We start from the raw sequence: 14,558 nt of genomic DNA, 5'->3' as shown, positions 1-14,558 counted from the left end.
CATTCATCCTAGTCCGAACTGATATTTCCTAAGCACCTACGACCTTCATGCCAGGGCTTGATAGCCATACTACTGTGAGGAAGAGGGCCCAAACAGACCAGGTTAAGCCAAGAGGGCAGTGACATTTAGGGGACCGTGGTATTTGAAGGTAGTTGGTAGGGATGGAAGAGCATTCACTTGTGGGCTAACTTTATGAGAGGTGCCAGGCAGGAACAGTGTTGCTAGTAGGCTACTCATCTGTGACCACCTGCTGCAGTCAAACTCTAAAGTAGGAGAAGGACCTGTTTCTGGGAATCCAGTTAGCCCTGGTTGGTGTTTGATGTTTTCCAGGAAAGGTAGCCTAAACCTGAGTACTTCGCAGCTCCAGGAAACGGGGGGTGGGGGGGTGGGGTAGTGGTGGTGAGAGATCATCTTTACGTCCAAAGGAAAAGGACACGCAGCCAGGACCCGCACTGTGCAAGTTTTGGTGCCCAGAGTAGACATACAGAGGCCTAGGACCAACCGATCAGGTGAGCCCGAGGAACAACTGCCTGCTGTCTATAGAGGAAGAAGAGGTCGACCTCAGAGTCAAGGAAGGTTTCTGGGGTGTTTGTTGTTGGAGGTGGTGTTTTGCGACAAAGTTTCCCTATATAGCTCAAACTGACCTCGAACCCATAATTTTCCTGCCTCAGCCTCCTAAGTGCTGGGATTATAAAAGTGCGCCACCACGCTCGAAGTTATTCACTCCTTGAAAAATAGGCCCAAGTGAGTAAGGATGTATTAGAGTATTCCAAGAGGCCAATAAAAGATGAGTGGTGAGTACCGGGTAGACGAAACCAAAGCGATCGACTCACTCTATTCTCTTCCTCTCAGGTCTGATCTCACTTGCAGCTTTCTCACTGATAAGCGTAGAACAAATCGAACACTTTTTTTTCCCCAGTTGGTTCTCCCGCAAGGCAAGCGGCCCCAAGCGAAAGAGCGCGCCCTCTTCTAGCAACTCAGCATTGATTGGCTTTCTGGACTTCCGGTTCTCCCATTCTCCTCCTGGGATTGGCCGTGAGACTGTCTTCGACTCTCTGTGTGAGACAAGAGTGCAAAGGAAGGGGGGGGCGGGTGTCGTAAGCAAGATGGCGGCGGCTGGGGCCGGTGTGGGCCGCCTGGAGGAAGAGGCGCTGCGGCGAAAAGAACGGCTGAGGGCTCTTCGGGAGAAAACCGGGCGCAAGGTGAGAAGCATGGAGTGGGAACTACAGCCGAGGCGGCCCGCGTTCAGGGTCAGGATGGAAGGGCTGAGGACCACCCGGGGACTGCCACCACGGCGCGCATGCGCGGGCGAGTGGCGCACGCGCAATGAGACGGCGCTCGGAGTCTGCCGCGGAGGTGTGGGCATCGCGCGGGCGCAGTGTGGCAGTGGTCGGGACGGCTGCCAATTTGGCTCCTGCAGGCTAATTGTTGAGACGCGGCCTTCTAATTTTATATGCCTGTTGGATTCGGCGTGCTAAGTTACATTTTTGCGTGGTCCCACTGGCCTGCCCTCCTTGGGCAGCTAGTGACGTTGGCCGTGTCACTTGACAGGACTTGGGACAAATGGCTTCGTGTTCCTAAGCCCAGTTTCTTAATGTCTCCAGTGGAGGATAACACATGAATATTTCACGTTTGGTTGGTTTTTGTTTCTTAAAAAACTTTATTGGCCGGGCGTGGTGGCGCACGCCCTTAGTCCCAGCACTTGGGAGGCAAAGGCAGGCGGATCTTTGTGAGTTCAGAGCCAGCCTGGTCTACATAGTGAGTTCAGGTCAGCTGGGACTCAAAAAGACAAAAAAAAAAAAAAAAAAAAAAAAAAAAAAAAAAAAAGACCACAACAACTTTTTTATTTTATCTGTATGAGTGTGTTGCCTACATGTCTCTTAAGTGCACCCGTGTCCTGCAATGCCCACGGAGGCCAGAAGGCGTCAGATCCCGTGGGACTGGAGTCACAAACGATTTTTAGCAGCCATGTGGGTGCTGGGAATCGAACCCGGGTCTTCTGCAAGAGCAGTCAGTGCTCTTAACCATTAAGCCATCTCTCCAGCCCTGTGGGGTTTTTTTTTTTTTTTTTTTTTTTTTTTTTTGAGACAGGGCCTCACTATGTAGCCCTGGCTGGCCTGGAACTTGCCATGTAGACCAGGCTGGCCTTGAATTCAGAGATATGCTTGCCTCTGCCTCTCTGTTGCTGGGATTAAAGGCCTCTGACCGTGCCAGGCCTTCATGGGTTATTCTGAGATATAATGGGAAAATCAGTTGAAAAGGGTCAGAGAGACAACAGAGGCTGAGGTTATTGGCTCTGTTGTTGGATGGGCAAAAGGTGTGTCCTTCATTAAATACAAACAGGTAAGTCAGAGGTGGGGGGAAATCAGAGATTCCACTTCTGATTTAAAAAACAAAACCAAGGTTGGTCAATCTCTGTTGGCCTTTGCTTTCCTTTTGGAGTAACTGTCTACTGTATACTAACTACACTGCTTTTGGAGTAACTGTCTACTGTATACTAACTACACTGAGAAAGCGAAAGGGGAAGTAGTAGAGAGTGAAAGCTCCACACTTGGGCGTCTGCTACTGATGGCAGGCAGGGGAACCCATAGGACAGTTATCCCCAACTGCCTAGAGGAGGGAAGCTCAGGCTTGAGTCTTTCAGGCAGTAGCTATTTGCTGTGGTTTGGGGCTCAGATTATTGCAGTTGGGATACAAGGGACTGAACAGCATCATCAGAGCCCTTACCATGGGAAGGGTATACCATGGCGTCAGGAGAACTGACCTTTGAAGAGGAATTCCAGATTTAGACCAGGGTGGCCTGATCTAGTGCCTCTGCCACTTGGCACTGGGACCACTGGCAACTAAGCCCAGCTTTATTTTTATTTTTTAAAATATTTTGTTATTTTTATTTTATGTGTATGAATGTATTGCCTGCACGTATGTAAATGCACCCGTGTTGTACAATGCCCATGGAGATCAGAAGAGGGTATCAGATCCCCTGGAACTGAAGTTATGGATGGTTGTTAGCTACCATGTGGATACTGTGGGAACTAAACTTAGGTCCTCTGCATGAGTCGCAAGTGCTCTTACCCCCTGAGCCATTTCTCTAGCCCATTGGCTTTATTTTTTTTAAGATTTATTTAAAATTTTTAATTATTCATAAATGTGTATGTGCTTATAAGTGTGATGCCCTTGGAGGCCAGAAGAGTTCATTGGATCTCCTGGAGCTGGAGTTACAGGCAGTTGTGAGTCACCAACAACTGCTAAGAACTAAACTCAGAAGCTGGGTGTGGTGGTGCACACCTTTAATCCCAGCACTTGGGAGGCAGATCTGATCTCTGTGAGTTTTCAAGGCCAGCTGGGGCTACAGGGAGACCCTGTCTCAAAAAGACCAAAAAAAAAAAAAACTACCTCAGGTCCTCTACAAAAGCAGGACTGCTCTTAACTGCTGAGCCTTTTCTCTAGCCCCTCTTTATTTATATTTTTAGTTAGCATACAAAATAATTGGTTTCATTATGAAATTTTCAGATATATTTTGTTGTATCGTGCATGTATTACCCCTTCCTTTGTCCTGGGGGTGGTGGTGTATGTTTGTAATTCCGGCATGTGAAAGGCATAGGCCGGAAGTTTGTTGCAAGTTCAAGGCCAGCCTGGGATGTGTATCCAAACCCTATCTCAAAAGAACAGAATAAAAAAAGATTCCATCTGAATTTTGAGTTTTTCTGTCTTTGTAAAGATCATTGTTAAGATTTTGTAGCGATTGCCTTGAATGTGTAGATCATTTGGGATAATGTCATCAGTATGTTAAGTTCACTAGTCCATGAACATGGGATGCCTTTCCACTTAACTAAGTTGTTTTAAATTTCTTCAACAGTGATGTTGTCTTGTTTTTGTTTTGTTTTGTTTCTGAGATAGGATCTCTTGTAGCCTGGTACTGACTTTCTAGTAACTAACTTCCAAGTAACTAAAATGGCCTTGAATTTCTTATCCTCCAACTTCCATCTTCCCAGTGCTGGGATTACAAATGTGAGACACCAGGTCTGGTTTTGCCAGGTTTTATGTGGTGATGGGGACCACTGTAGTGGTCTTTTTTGAAGATTTGTTGGGCATGTTGATGTGTGTTTGCATGCAGGGGTGGTACCTAGATACATGTACATGTGGAGACCACCTGTCAACATCAAATGTCTTTCTTGGTTCTGTGTGTACATGTGTGTTTGCATGCATGTGGAGGCTAAAGGTTGACATTGAATGTGAGACAGGGTCTCCTGCTGAACTCCTGTACAAAGATTGACTAGACTGGCTGACCAGCAAACTCTAGGGACTAGACCTCTGCAGTTAAAGATGTGTGCAACCACGCTTAGCTTTTTATTTTATTCTTTAGTGAGTACTGGGAATCTGAGTTCAGATCCTCATGCTTGTAGATCAGGCACAATGCTAGCTGAGCCATCTCCCCAGCCCTCTCTCTATCTTATTTATTGAGACATTTTCTCTCACTGAACCAATTCAACTAGGCTGGCTGGCCAGTGAACTCCAAGGATCCTTCTCATTTCAGTGGCAGAGTTACAGATGTTTGCTGGCTTTCACATGGGTGCTGGGGATCCGATCTCAGATCCTCATGCATGGCAGGCGCACTTTACTGGCTCAGCCACCTCTCCAACCCCCACTGTTTTTTTTACTCTTGTGGTGGTAGGAGGGAATCCGGGGCCTCACCCATGCTAACCAGGAGTTCCAGCTCTGAGCTGTTTAGTTATTCATTTTCCTGGCTAGGTATTGGTCTATTTGGATTTTTAATTTCTTCATGAGTCAGTTTAGATACATTGTGTGTTTCTAGAAAATAGTACAATTCATCTAGTGTGTGTTGACACACGAGTTGCTATTTAAGCAGGTGAAATCTTTGCAGTTCTGGCTTCAGAAAGTTTTTGGCTTTTTTCTGGAAAATGTGCATTTGGGAATCATGTGACTATGTTAGAATCCAGAGCTCACTGTCGGTCCTTTGGTTTCCTCTCATTTTTAAAAATAAATATATTTTTTATTATTTTCATTTTAAATGTATGAGTGTAATGCCTGCATGTACGTAAGTGCACCTACGCTGTGCAATGTCCATGGAGGTCAGAAGAGGGCATTGGATCCCCTGGAACTGGAGTTATGAACGGTTGTTAGCTGCTGTGTGGGTGCTGGGAACCAAATCCAGGTCTTCTGCAAGAGCAGCTAGTGCTCTTAACCACTGAGCCATCTCTCCAGCCCACCTTCCAATCTTTTTTTGGCAGGGGTCTTTTTCAGACAGGATCCCCCTGTACCCCAACTAGTCTGGAACTGGCTATGGAGACCAGGCTAGCCTTGAACTCACAGAGTTCCACCTGCCTCTGCCTCCTAAGTGCTGGGATTAAAGGCATGTGTCACCACACCTGGCCCACCTTCCATTCTTTAAGTAGAAGAAATTGTGCTTCAATCATGACTCAGTTGGAAGCTTTTGCCCTTTCCTGGCTTGTCTTTCCTACCTATGAGCTCTTAATTTTGCTGTGCTAGTCATTTTCCTCATTAGAAAAGAGAAGTTAGATTTTTTTTTTTCTGGACTTTTCAGTTTCTAGGCTGTTGTGTGACAAAATGTTTGGCTTGGTTCAAAGTGGGTTCTTGGAACTGGTAACTCATTCCTTCAGCACAGATATCCTGAACACAGAGTTTGCACGCTTCAGGGTCTAGAGGTGTGGCAGTAGGGGAACCAGGAAGTCTTTGTAGGTAACTTCCATTTATCTGGGGAGACTGGTAGCAAATAAACTTTGTCTAGTGCTAAATGGTGATGGCTCTGGAGAAGAAAAGGATAAAGAAAAGGGAGGTGGGAGTATCTGGGGCCTCAATTTTTGTTTATAGCTCTAAAGGTTTCATTTTATTTTTTATTAAAGACAACAGCATTTTCAGAGTTAACCCAGCCTAACTTATCTCATCTGGCCTTGTTGATGAGAGCCCTGATAAGAGGTAGGAGGAAGGTTTTACTGTTGATTTATAGGTGGGAGTTCAAGCCAGTACATGTTAGATTATTTGCCCAAGGTCACATAACTGAGACCAAATGAGCCTTAGAGAGACACCCATGAGAACAGGTGATGACTCTTTCACACACTGAATTTTTTTGGGGGGTGGGGAGGTCTTTTTGAGACAGGGTCTCCTGTAGCCCCAGCTGGCATGGAACTCACCATGTAGACCAGGCTGACCTTGAACTCACAGAGATCCGCCTGCCTCTGCCTCCCGAGTGCTGGGATTAAAGGCGTGTGCCACCACGCCCGGCTCATTTTTAAAAAATATTTTATGTATGTATATTTTTATTGTTTTTAGTTATGTGTATAGCAGTATGTGGCTGTAAATACAGATGCCCCTGGAGCTGGAGTTACAGGCAGTTGTGAGCTGCCTGATGTATGTGCTGAGAATCAAACTCAGGTCTTGTACACATTTTAATCACTGAGCCATCTCTCCAGTCCCCCAGCCCTTTCATTTTGAGACAGGGTCTCATTAAATTCAGGCTGGCCTTGAATTCATTATGTAACCTAGAACTTGCTATCCTCCTGCCTCAGTGTCCTGAGTAGCTCGGATTGCAGGCCTGTGCCTCCAAGCCCAGATTCTTCCACACTGATTTGAAGTGGTTGCTAAGATGAAATGCACGAGGGAGTGGGTTGGGAAACTCCTCACTATATGATCTCTTCTTTCTTTGTGGTACATACTAGGCAAACACTGTACCATTGAGCTACATCTCCAGCCACTGTATGCTTCCTGCTAGCTACATTCTGGGTTTTGTGAATTACCTGATACACCACACACATACAGGAATATAATTGGGCTGGGGAGATGGCTCGGGTAAAGTGCTTGTTGTACAAGTGTGAGGACCTGAGTTCAAATCCCCACATAAAGCCAGGCACAGTAGCACACATCTTTTATCACTGTTCTTCTACAATGAGATATAAGGTAAAGACAGGAGAAGCCCAGAAGCTCACTGGCCAGCTATCCTGGTGTACACAGCAATGAATAGCAAAGAGACTTTGTCTCAAACAAGGTAGAAGGTGAGGACCGACAGGCACCAAGGTGTACACGCACGAGTGTACCATAGTGCACTTTCATACGTGCACTGTGGTGCACTCGTGCGTGTGTACACACACACACTGGCAGATTCTCCTCTGCCTCTTGTCTCACTGTAGGCTTACAGGCATGAACCACTGCATCCAGCTTTGTGCATGGGGTTCTGGGGCTCAAACTCAGGTCATCACTGAACCATTTTCCTAGCTCCTAGATGTTTTTTTGAAACTTTCATTGTGTAAAAGTGATACATATTTAATTGAAATCATGTTTCAGATTTTAATTTGTATCATTTCTCAAATTAACTGTGTGTACTATGATCTTCCCCCATAATGCTGGGCATTGCAAGACAGCTTGTTCTGGCTCTCTTTCCACTGTTAAGAATGGCTGCAGTGAGCCTGTATTTGCAGCTACCCCTGCACTGCTGTCACTAATGCCTGCCAACCTCAGACTCACCATGCTGCAGCCAAAGTGAAGGGGGCTAAGTAAGGAGAGCTCTAACCATGGCTTGTACATAGCAGATTCCTCAGAAATCCACAGACAGTAAGGCATGCAGAAAACAAGTGGCTACAAAAGCCACACTCAGGAGTGTGCTCTCTCCCGGAGAGGTAACAAAACCGTACATTCCAGGCCTGGTACTGTGGCACTGTCTGAAATTAGAGGCTATCGGGAATCCAGTGACCTTCTGATTTGCAAACTCCTAGCATCTGTTGGCAAGAAATCGCTCAGAACTTCACAATAGAGCTTCACTTTCAGCATAAACTCTTGGTGCTTGAAGATAAAGTGGAAGCAAATGAGGTCTATCTGGTTGGCCTCTTTCAGGATGGCAACCTGTGTGCTATCCATGCCAAATATGTAATTATTATACCAAAAGATAACTAGCCAGCATGCTGCATAATAGAGAATGTACTTAAGAATCCACAGTGGCCAGGAGTGGTGGCACATGCTTTTCATCCCAACACTTGGGAGGCAGAGGCGGGTGGATTTATGTGAGATCGAGACCAACCAGGTCTGCATAGTGAGTTCCAGGCTAGCTGGGGCTACTGGGTGACCCTGTCTCAAGAAAGGAGAGAAGAAGAGAGGGAGGGAGGGATTCACTGTGATGGGGAACACTTCATTTAAAAAAAAAAAATTGAAAGGAAAAAAAAAGGGAGGAAGGAATCCACTGTGGTGGTGGGAAACATTTCTCTTTTTTTTTTTTTTTTTTTTGATAGAAGTTGGATCCTATCACATTTGTAGGGATTTTGTTGTTGTTGTTGTTGTTCTTAACTAACCCAGGAAAGCTTGGTCTTCAACTCCTACACATGCTTTTCTGGTTTTATATTTGAGACAGTTTTACTCTGGCCTTGAACTCCTGACAGTTCTCCTACCTTAGCCTCCCAAGTGCCAGGATTATAAATGTAGTGCCTGGCTTTGTTTGTTTGTTTGTTTGTTTGTTTGTTTGTTTGTTTGAGACTGGGTCTTCTGTAGCCCAGGCTAGTCTAAACTTGCTATAGCCAGAAATGACCTTGACATTTTGACCCTCCTGCGTCCACCTCCTAAGTGCTGGGATTACAAGTGTGTACCACTGTGCCCTGTTTATGTAGATCTGAGAATTGAACCCAGGGCTGTGTATGCTAGACAGGGTAGCACCCTATCAACTGGGTTCCATCTCCAGCCCTGCTTTTCTGTATATTGCTGTTCTTACTTAACTCTCCATATGATCCCTTTTTTGTTTGTTTGGTTTGGTTTGCATAATAGTACCTTTTGGATAATCATTTTTTTCCCTGTTCTTTATCACTGTGAACAATGCTGCATTGACATCCTTGTACATGTGTCATGTGTGTTGATACCACTACTTTCCTCCTGATGGAATACAGTTCTATGCGTGGAATTAACAGGTCACAAGTGTATGGACCTTAGGGACATTCTAAGCCAGAAAGTCTTTCCTTCTGACTGACTCATTTCAGGCTGCTGTTACAGAAATGTCAGGCATTGGTTGGCTTAATTAGCACACACTTGTATATAAAATAAAAATAGCTTATCTTTTTTTTGGTCTTTTTGAGACAGGGGGCCTCCCGCCTCCCTGTAGCCCTAGCCTCTGCCTCCCAAGTGCTGGGATTAAAGGTATGTACCACCATGCCCAGCTGGGAAACATTTCATTCTCAAAAAAATTGTTTCCCTTCTTTCTGCTCTTTCTATTATTGGTAGTTTTTTTTTTGTTTTTGTTTGTTTGGGGGGGTTGTTTTGTTTTGAGGTTGGGTCTCACTGTTGTAGCTCAGGCTGGTCCCCAAACTTCCTCTGCCTCCCAAGTGCTGGGATTAAAGGTATGTACCACCATGCCCAGCTGGGAAACATTTCATTCTCAAAAAAATTGTTTCCCTTCTTTCTGCTCTTTCTATTATTGGTAGTTTTTTTTTTGTTTTTGTTTGTTTGGGGGGGTTGTTTTGTTTTGAGGTTGGGTCTCACTGTTGTAGCTCAGGCTGGTCCCCAAACTTGCAGTGATTCTCCTGCCTCAGTCTTCTGAGTACTGGGGTTTCAGGCCTGTGCCACCATGCCTGATTCCAGGTAGTTCTGAATGTTATTTTTCCCTCCATACACATATAGTCAAAAGGTATATAATTGCAAGTGGAAAAATTGAGGGCAGAAATCATACTGTCAGTTTTTCCATTTTCATTTGTGTGTAAAATTTTGATATAAATGTGGGAATGTAAACTGTCCATGGAAGCCAAAATGTTTCAGTGAATGGGGTTTAAACATAACTTTAAAACCATTATAAATAAGCTTGCTATTTTTTTTTCTGGATAATGCCTGCATTTGGATTTTTATAAATAAGTATATTTATTTACTACAAAAGATGGGGCTGGAGAGATGGTTCAGAACTTAAGAGCGCTGGCTGCTCTTACAGAGGCCTGGAGTTTGGTTCCAGGTACCCACATGGCAACTCACAGCTCTCTATAGCTCCAGTTCCAAGGAATCCAGTTCTCTCTTCTGGCCTCTGCAGGCACCAGGCATACATGTGGTGCACTTACATACATGCAGGCAAAACACTCATATAAAATAAAAATAAATCTTTGAAGGGGCGGCGAGAGAATGGCTTATCCTTGTCACAGTTTCTGCCTGTTCCATATAGAACATGAACTTGACATTCTGACATTTTCACACTTATACTAAGTATGTACACAGTGTTGTGCAATCATAAAACGTTTATCAACCTAAGCAGAAACACTACACTTGTTAAGCAATGATGTCCCATTTCCTTCACCCAAGCTCTAATTTACTTCCTGTAAGGTTTGAATTTTCCTGTTCTAGAGATTTTATATGAATACATTCATATGATAAATGCCCTGTTGTGTTCGGCTTATTTTGCTTATCATAAGTGCAATTTTTTTTCGATGTATTTTTGTTTGTATAATGGGGAATGTTTTTCTTCTACCTTTATGTGGGGTTCAGGACTTGAACTCAGGTCATCAGGCTTGCATAGAAAGCACTTCACTCTCTGAGTGATCTTGCCAACTTAATCACAAATTTGCAACTTTCATGTTGTACCAAGCATCAGAATTTCATTTCTTTTTAAGGTTAAATAATACTATACCATGTGGATATACCATATATATTTTATGGGGTGGATTGAGCCCAGAGCCTTGTATATATTAAGCATGTGCTCTACCACTCAACTTCACCCCGTTTACTTCTACAACCTCATGTTTTGTTTACCTAGTCATCCAGTTATGGATACCTTTTGACTGTTGTTAGAGTTTGTTTTCAGTTCTTTCGGATACTTAACTAGGAATGGAATTTCTGTATTATATAATTCTGTATTATATAATTCTGTTTAACTTTTTGTTGTTGTTTAAATTTTTTTGAGACAGGACCTGTCTGTGGAGCCCACGCTGGCCTCAAACTTGTTGTATTAGTTACTTTTTTGTTGCTGTGATAAAACATAAGGCAACTTATAGAAGGAAGAGTTTATTGGGTTTTGAGTTCCAGAGGGTTAAGAGCCCATCATGGCAGGGAGGCATGACAGGAGGCAGTCAGAGCAGAAAGCTAAGCTCTCACATCTTCAAGCAGGCATAGGAAGCAGAGAGAGACAGACTGGAAGTGGGGATGAGGCCCATCCCCAGTGACCTGCTCTCTCCAGCAAGGCCACACCTTCCCAAACAGTGCCACCAACTAAGTGTTCAAATACTTGGAGTCTGTGGGGACATTCTCATTCAAATCACCACTCTTGCTCTTGTAGCTCAGTCAAACCCAAGTGCTGGGATTCTAGGCATGTTCTGCTTTCTGTTTTATTTTTTTTGAAGAACCAAACTGTTTGCCACAACAGCTACACCATTTTGCATTGATTTGTGTGCTTTGCAGTGATATGTGTGCTTTAGTTTTTCCACACCCTTGTCAACTTCTTTTCTTCTTTCTTTCACTTTTTTTAAGTTAAACCCATCCTAATCCTAAAAGATAATAGATAAGACTCACATCTGTGGTTTTGTCTTGAATTTCCCTAGTGACCTAGTGATTACTGATATTGAGCATCTTTTCATGTGCTTATCTACCATTTGTGTTTTTGTGGGTTTTTTGTTGTTGTTGTTGTCTTTTTGAGACAGGGTCTCCCTGTAACCCCAGCTGTCCTGGAACTCACTATGTAGTCCAGGTTGACCTCAATCTTACAAAGATCTACTTGCCTCTGCCTCCTGAGTGCTGGGATTAAAGGCATGTGCCACCACACCGGGCTTATGTATCTTCTTAAAAAAGATTTACAGCCAGGCATGGTGGTGCACACTTTTAATCCCAGCACTTGGGAGGCAGAGGCATGTGGATCTTTGTGAGTTCAAGGCTAGCCTGGTCTACAAAGTGAATTCCAGGACAGCTGGGGCTACTGGGAGACCCTGTCTCAAAAAGATCAAAAAAAATTTTTTTATTTATGTATTTTAATGTATATATGTGAACACCTGCATGTATGTCTGTGTACCATGTGCATGCCTGGTGAGCATGGGGGCTAGAACCCCTGGATATAGAAGCTTTTTTTAAAGTTTTGATGACATTGAGTTTGCCTGTTTCTGATTATCTTGCTGGTGTTTTTGCTCTCATGTTCGGTCTCCACAGTTTTTTGTTTGTTTGAGATAGGGTTTTACTATGTAGCCCAGGTTGGTCTGGTCTGGAATTTGTTGTTTTTTTTTTGTCTTTTTGAGACAGAGTCTCCCTGTAGCCCCAGCTGTCCAGGAACTCACTCTGTAGACCAGGCTGGCCTTGAACTCACAGAGATACGTCTGCCTCTGCCTCCCAAGTGCTGGGACTTGGCTGGTCTGGAATTTGTGATACTCTTGTTTTATGTGGCAAGCCTTGAACTTGAATGTAGCCCAGAATGACCTTGAATTTGTAATTTTCCTGCCTATGCCTCAAAAGTGCTGAGATTACAAGCTGTGGGCTACCATACCTGGTTTCCCTGAAGTTTATTATTTTTTTTCAAATGGTCTATTTTTGTTTTCACTAATTTCTGTGTACAGGTGCATGCATGTATGTGTGTGTACATGCATGTGCCAGGGTGCCAGGGTGGTGTCAGAAGGCAACTTTGTGGGGTTGGTTCTCCCCTTCTACCATATAGTTTCCAGGGATCATACTTAGGTTGTTGGGCTTGGTGGCAATCACTTTTATTCATTGAGCCTTCTCATTGGCCCTTGTCTGAAGTTCTTGAGTAACCACCCCCCCAGCCCCGTGTGTGTGTGTGTGTGTGTGTGTGTGTGTGTGTGTGTTTGTGTGTGTGTGTGTGTGTGTGTGTGTGTGTGTGTGTGTGCAGGAGCATGCACGCCTGCATACCAGGGTCTCACATGCTATAACTCTTTTCTGATCTACATTTCCAGTCCTGGTATGATTTTTCATTAGGATAAATGCCTGGAGGAAAGAAGTGTCTAAATTACTCTGAGCTAATTTTTCAGCCCACAGTGGCTTCTGGTTTAATATGATAAGTGGAGAACTTGGGGAGGAAGTATGGACTGCCTGTTCTCTGCAGATAAGACCCAACAGTCTCCTCCCTTAGGAGGGAAGTGCTCCACATTTTTTATTTCAGCTCTTTGATGTAACAACAAACTGCAGGCTTAAGCATCAGCCTGGCCTGTGCCTGCCCATGGTGAGCCCTTTTGCCCTGCTCCTTACTGGTCCTGCAGCCATCAGTGGCAGTTCTTCATTGAGTTCCTCCTGTGTGTGTGGTGGTTTTGCTGGAGGCCTCAGGATTTTGGGTGTGGGGTTGGTTTCTCCTGTAGTTTTATTTTGCCCCCACGCTAACTAAAAACTCATAATTTAGTGGTATATTTGTATGAATCAGAATCCTGAGATTGTGGTAAGTGAAGACAAGATTTGAGGTTGCACTGCTTTGGAGTATTATTAAACATACAGCTCTGTGCAGGAGACACGGGGCTTTGTCATTTTACAAAGCACTGCCTTACTAGCCTGTTGTGGCTGATTTCTGAAGAAAATAACACAAGAGGCTCCAGTGCTAGATGGTCAGGGTCCTGGAGGGGAAGTGACGTTGCCTGGATTCTAGTACCTGCAAGCCTCTGTGGGGAGGGGAAGCCCTAGAAATCAGAGTTTGCATACTATTGGACTGGACTCCTGGGCTTGTCTGGGCTTGAAGAGCCTTCATGGAAGTGAGCAGAGCTACAGAGAGGGATGGAAGAGGGATGTTGAGGAAGTTAGAAAGCAAGAGTGTTCCAAGGGAGCATTTCAGAGGTGGGAACATTCAGGGGCACAGTGGTGACAACTGAGATGTTTCAGAGGATTTGATAGCAAGCACTTGGCAGTGATTGAGGCAGGGGCACAGTCTGCCCCTGAAGGTGTTAGCTTGGCTGGGTGCTTTGGTGGCCAAATTCTGCTGGAGCCAGGATTTCCAGCTAGGAGGGCAGCCAGTTTGGGCACACTTTCCTGTATTGTATTTGAACCTCTTTTCTTGATCTTCTTCCAGAAGTTCCAGGCTAAGTGGAGTGAGCCCTTCAAGGAAGGCTGTGTGGACAGAACTCTGTGGCATCTCTTTAGTGCTGTTCAGCAAGGCAGTGTGAGGCCACATTGTCTTCCTTTGACCTCTGTCTTCCTCAGGGTCCAAATGTAGGCCCTCTAAAGTGATTAACTTGGCATGAATACCCTTGGCTGTTAGCTTTCCAGAGCATTTGTCCTGAATTGGGCTGTCTGTTGCTGCCCCGAGATGGAGAGAGACTGACTATGTGACTCATTAGCTTTTCAAGGGTTGGAATATGACCTTAAAGCCAAGAGCTGGTTGAGGGCTTGAAGTTTGATCAGCAGTTCCTGGTTTTCTCCAGGAAGAGACTAGCAGGGCTGTGCAGTGGAACTTTGTGCAGTGATGGTTCTCTGTAGTCTCCAGTGTCCAGTTCTATAGCCATCAGCCCCAGATGGCTTTTGAGACCTTGAAATGGGGCTGTTATGAAATTTGAATTTATACTTAAGCAGCCACCTGTGACTCATGGCTACCTTATCATCATTAACAGTACATCTCTGGGGGCTGGAGAGATGGCTCAGCGGTTAAGAGCACTGAC

At 44.6% G+C, this 14,558-nt stretch overlaps 1 protein-coding gene across 1 annotated transcript in view; it reads left to right on the top strand.

The window, feature by feature from the left end:
- Positions 1-14,558, top strand: part of Ccdc12 (coiled-coil domain containing 12) — a 61,635-nt gene that overhangs the window by 1,488 nt on the left and 45,589 nt on the right. Inside the window, exon 2 of the mRNA XM_008830923.3 lies at positions 920-1,202. Coding sequence (XP_008829145.3) covers positions 920-1,202 — 283 coding nt within the window. The remainder of the gene's footprint in view (positions 1-919; positions 1,203-14,558) is intronic.

The sequence above is a fragment of the Nannospalax galili genome, unplaced genomic scaffold (genome assembly GCF_000622305.1).
Source record: "Nannospalax galili isolate Female #2095 unplaced genomic scaffold, S.galili_v1.0 scaffold1050, whole genome shotgun sequence".
NCBI lineage: Eukaryota > Metazoa > Chordata > Mammalia > Rodentia > Spalacidae > Nannospalax > Nannospalax galili.
This window is presented reverse-complemented; position numbering and strand designations above follow the sequence as displayed.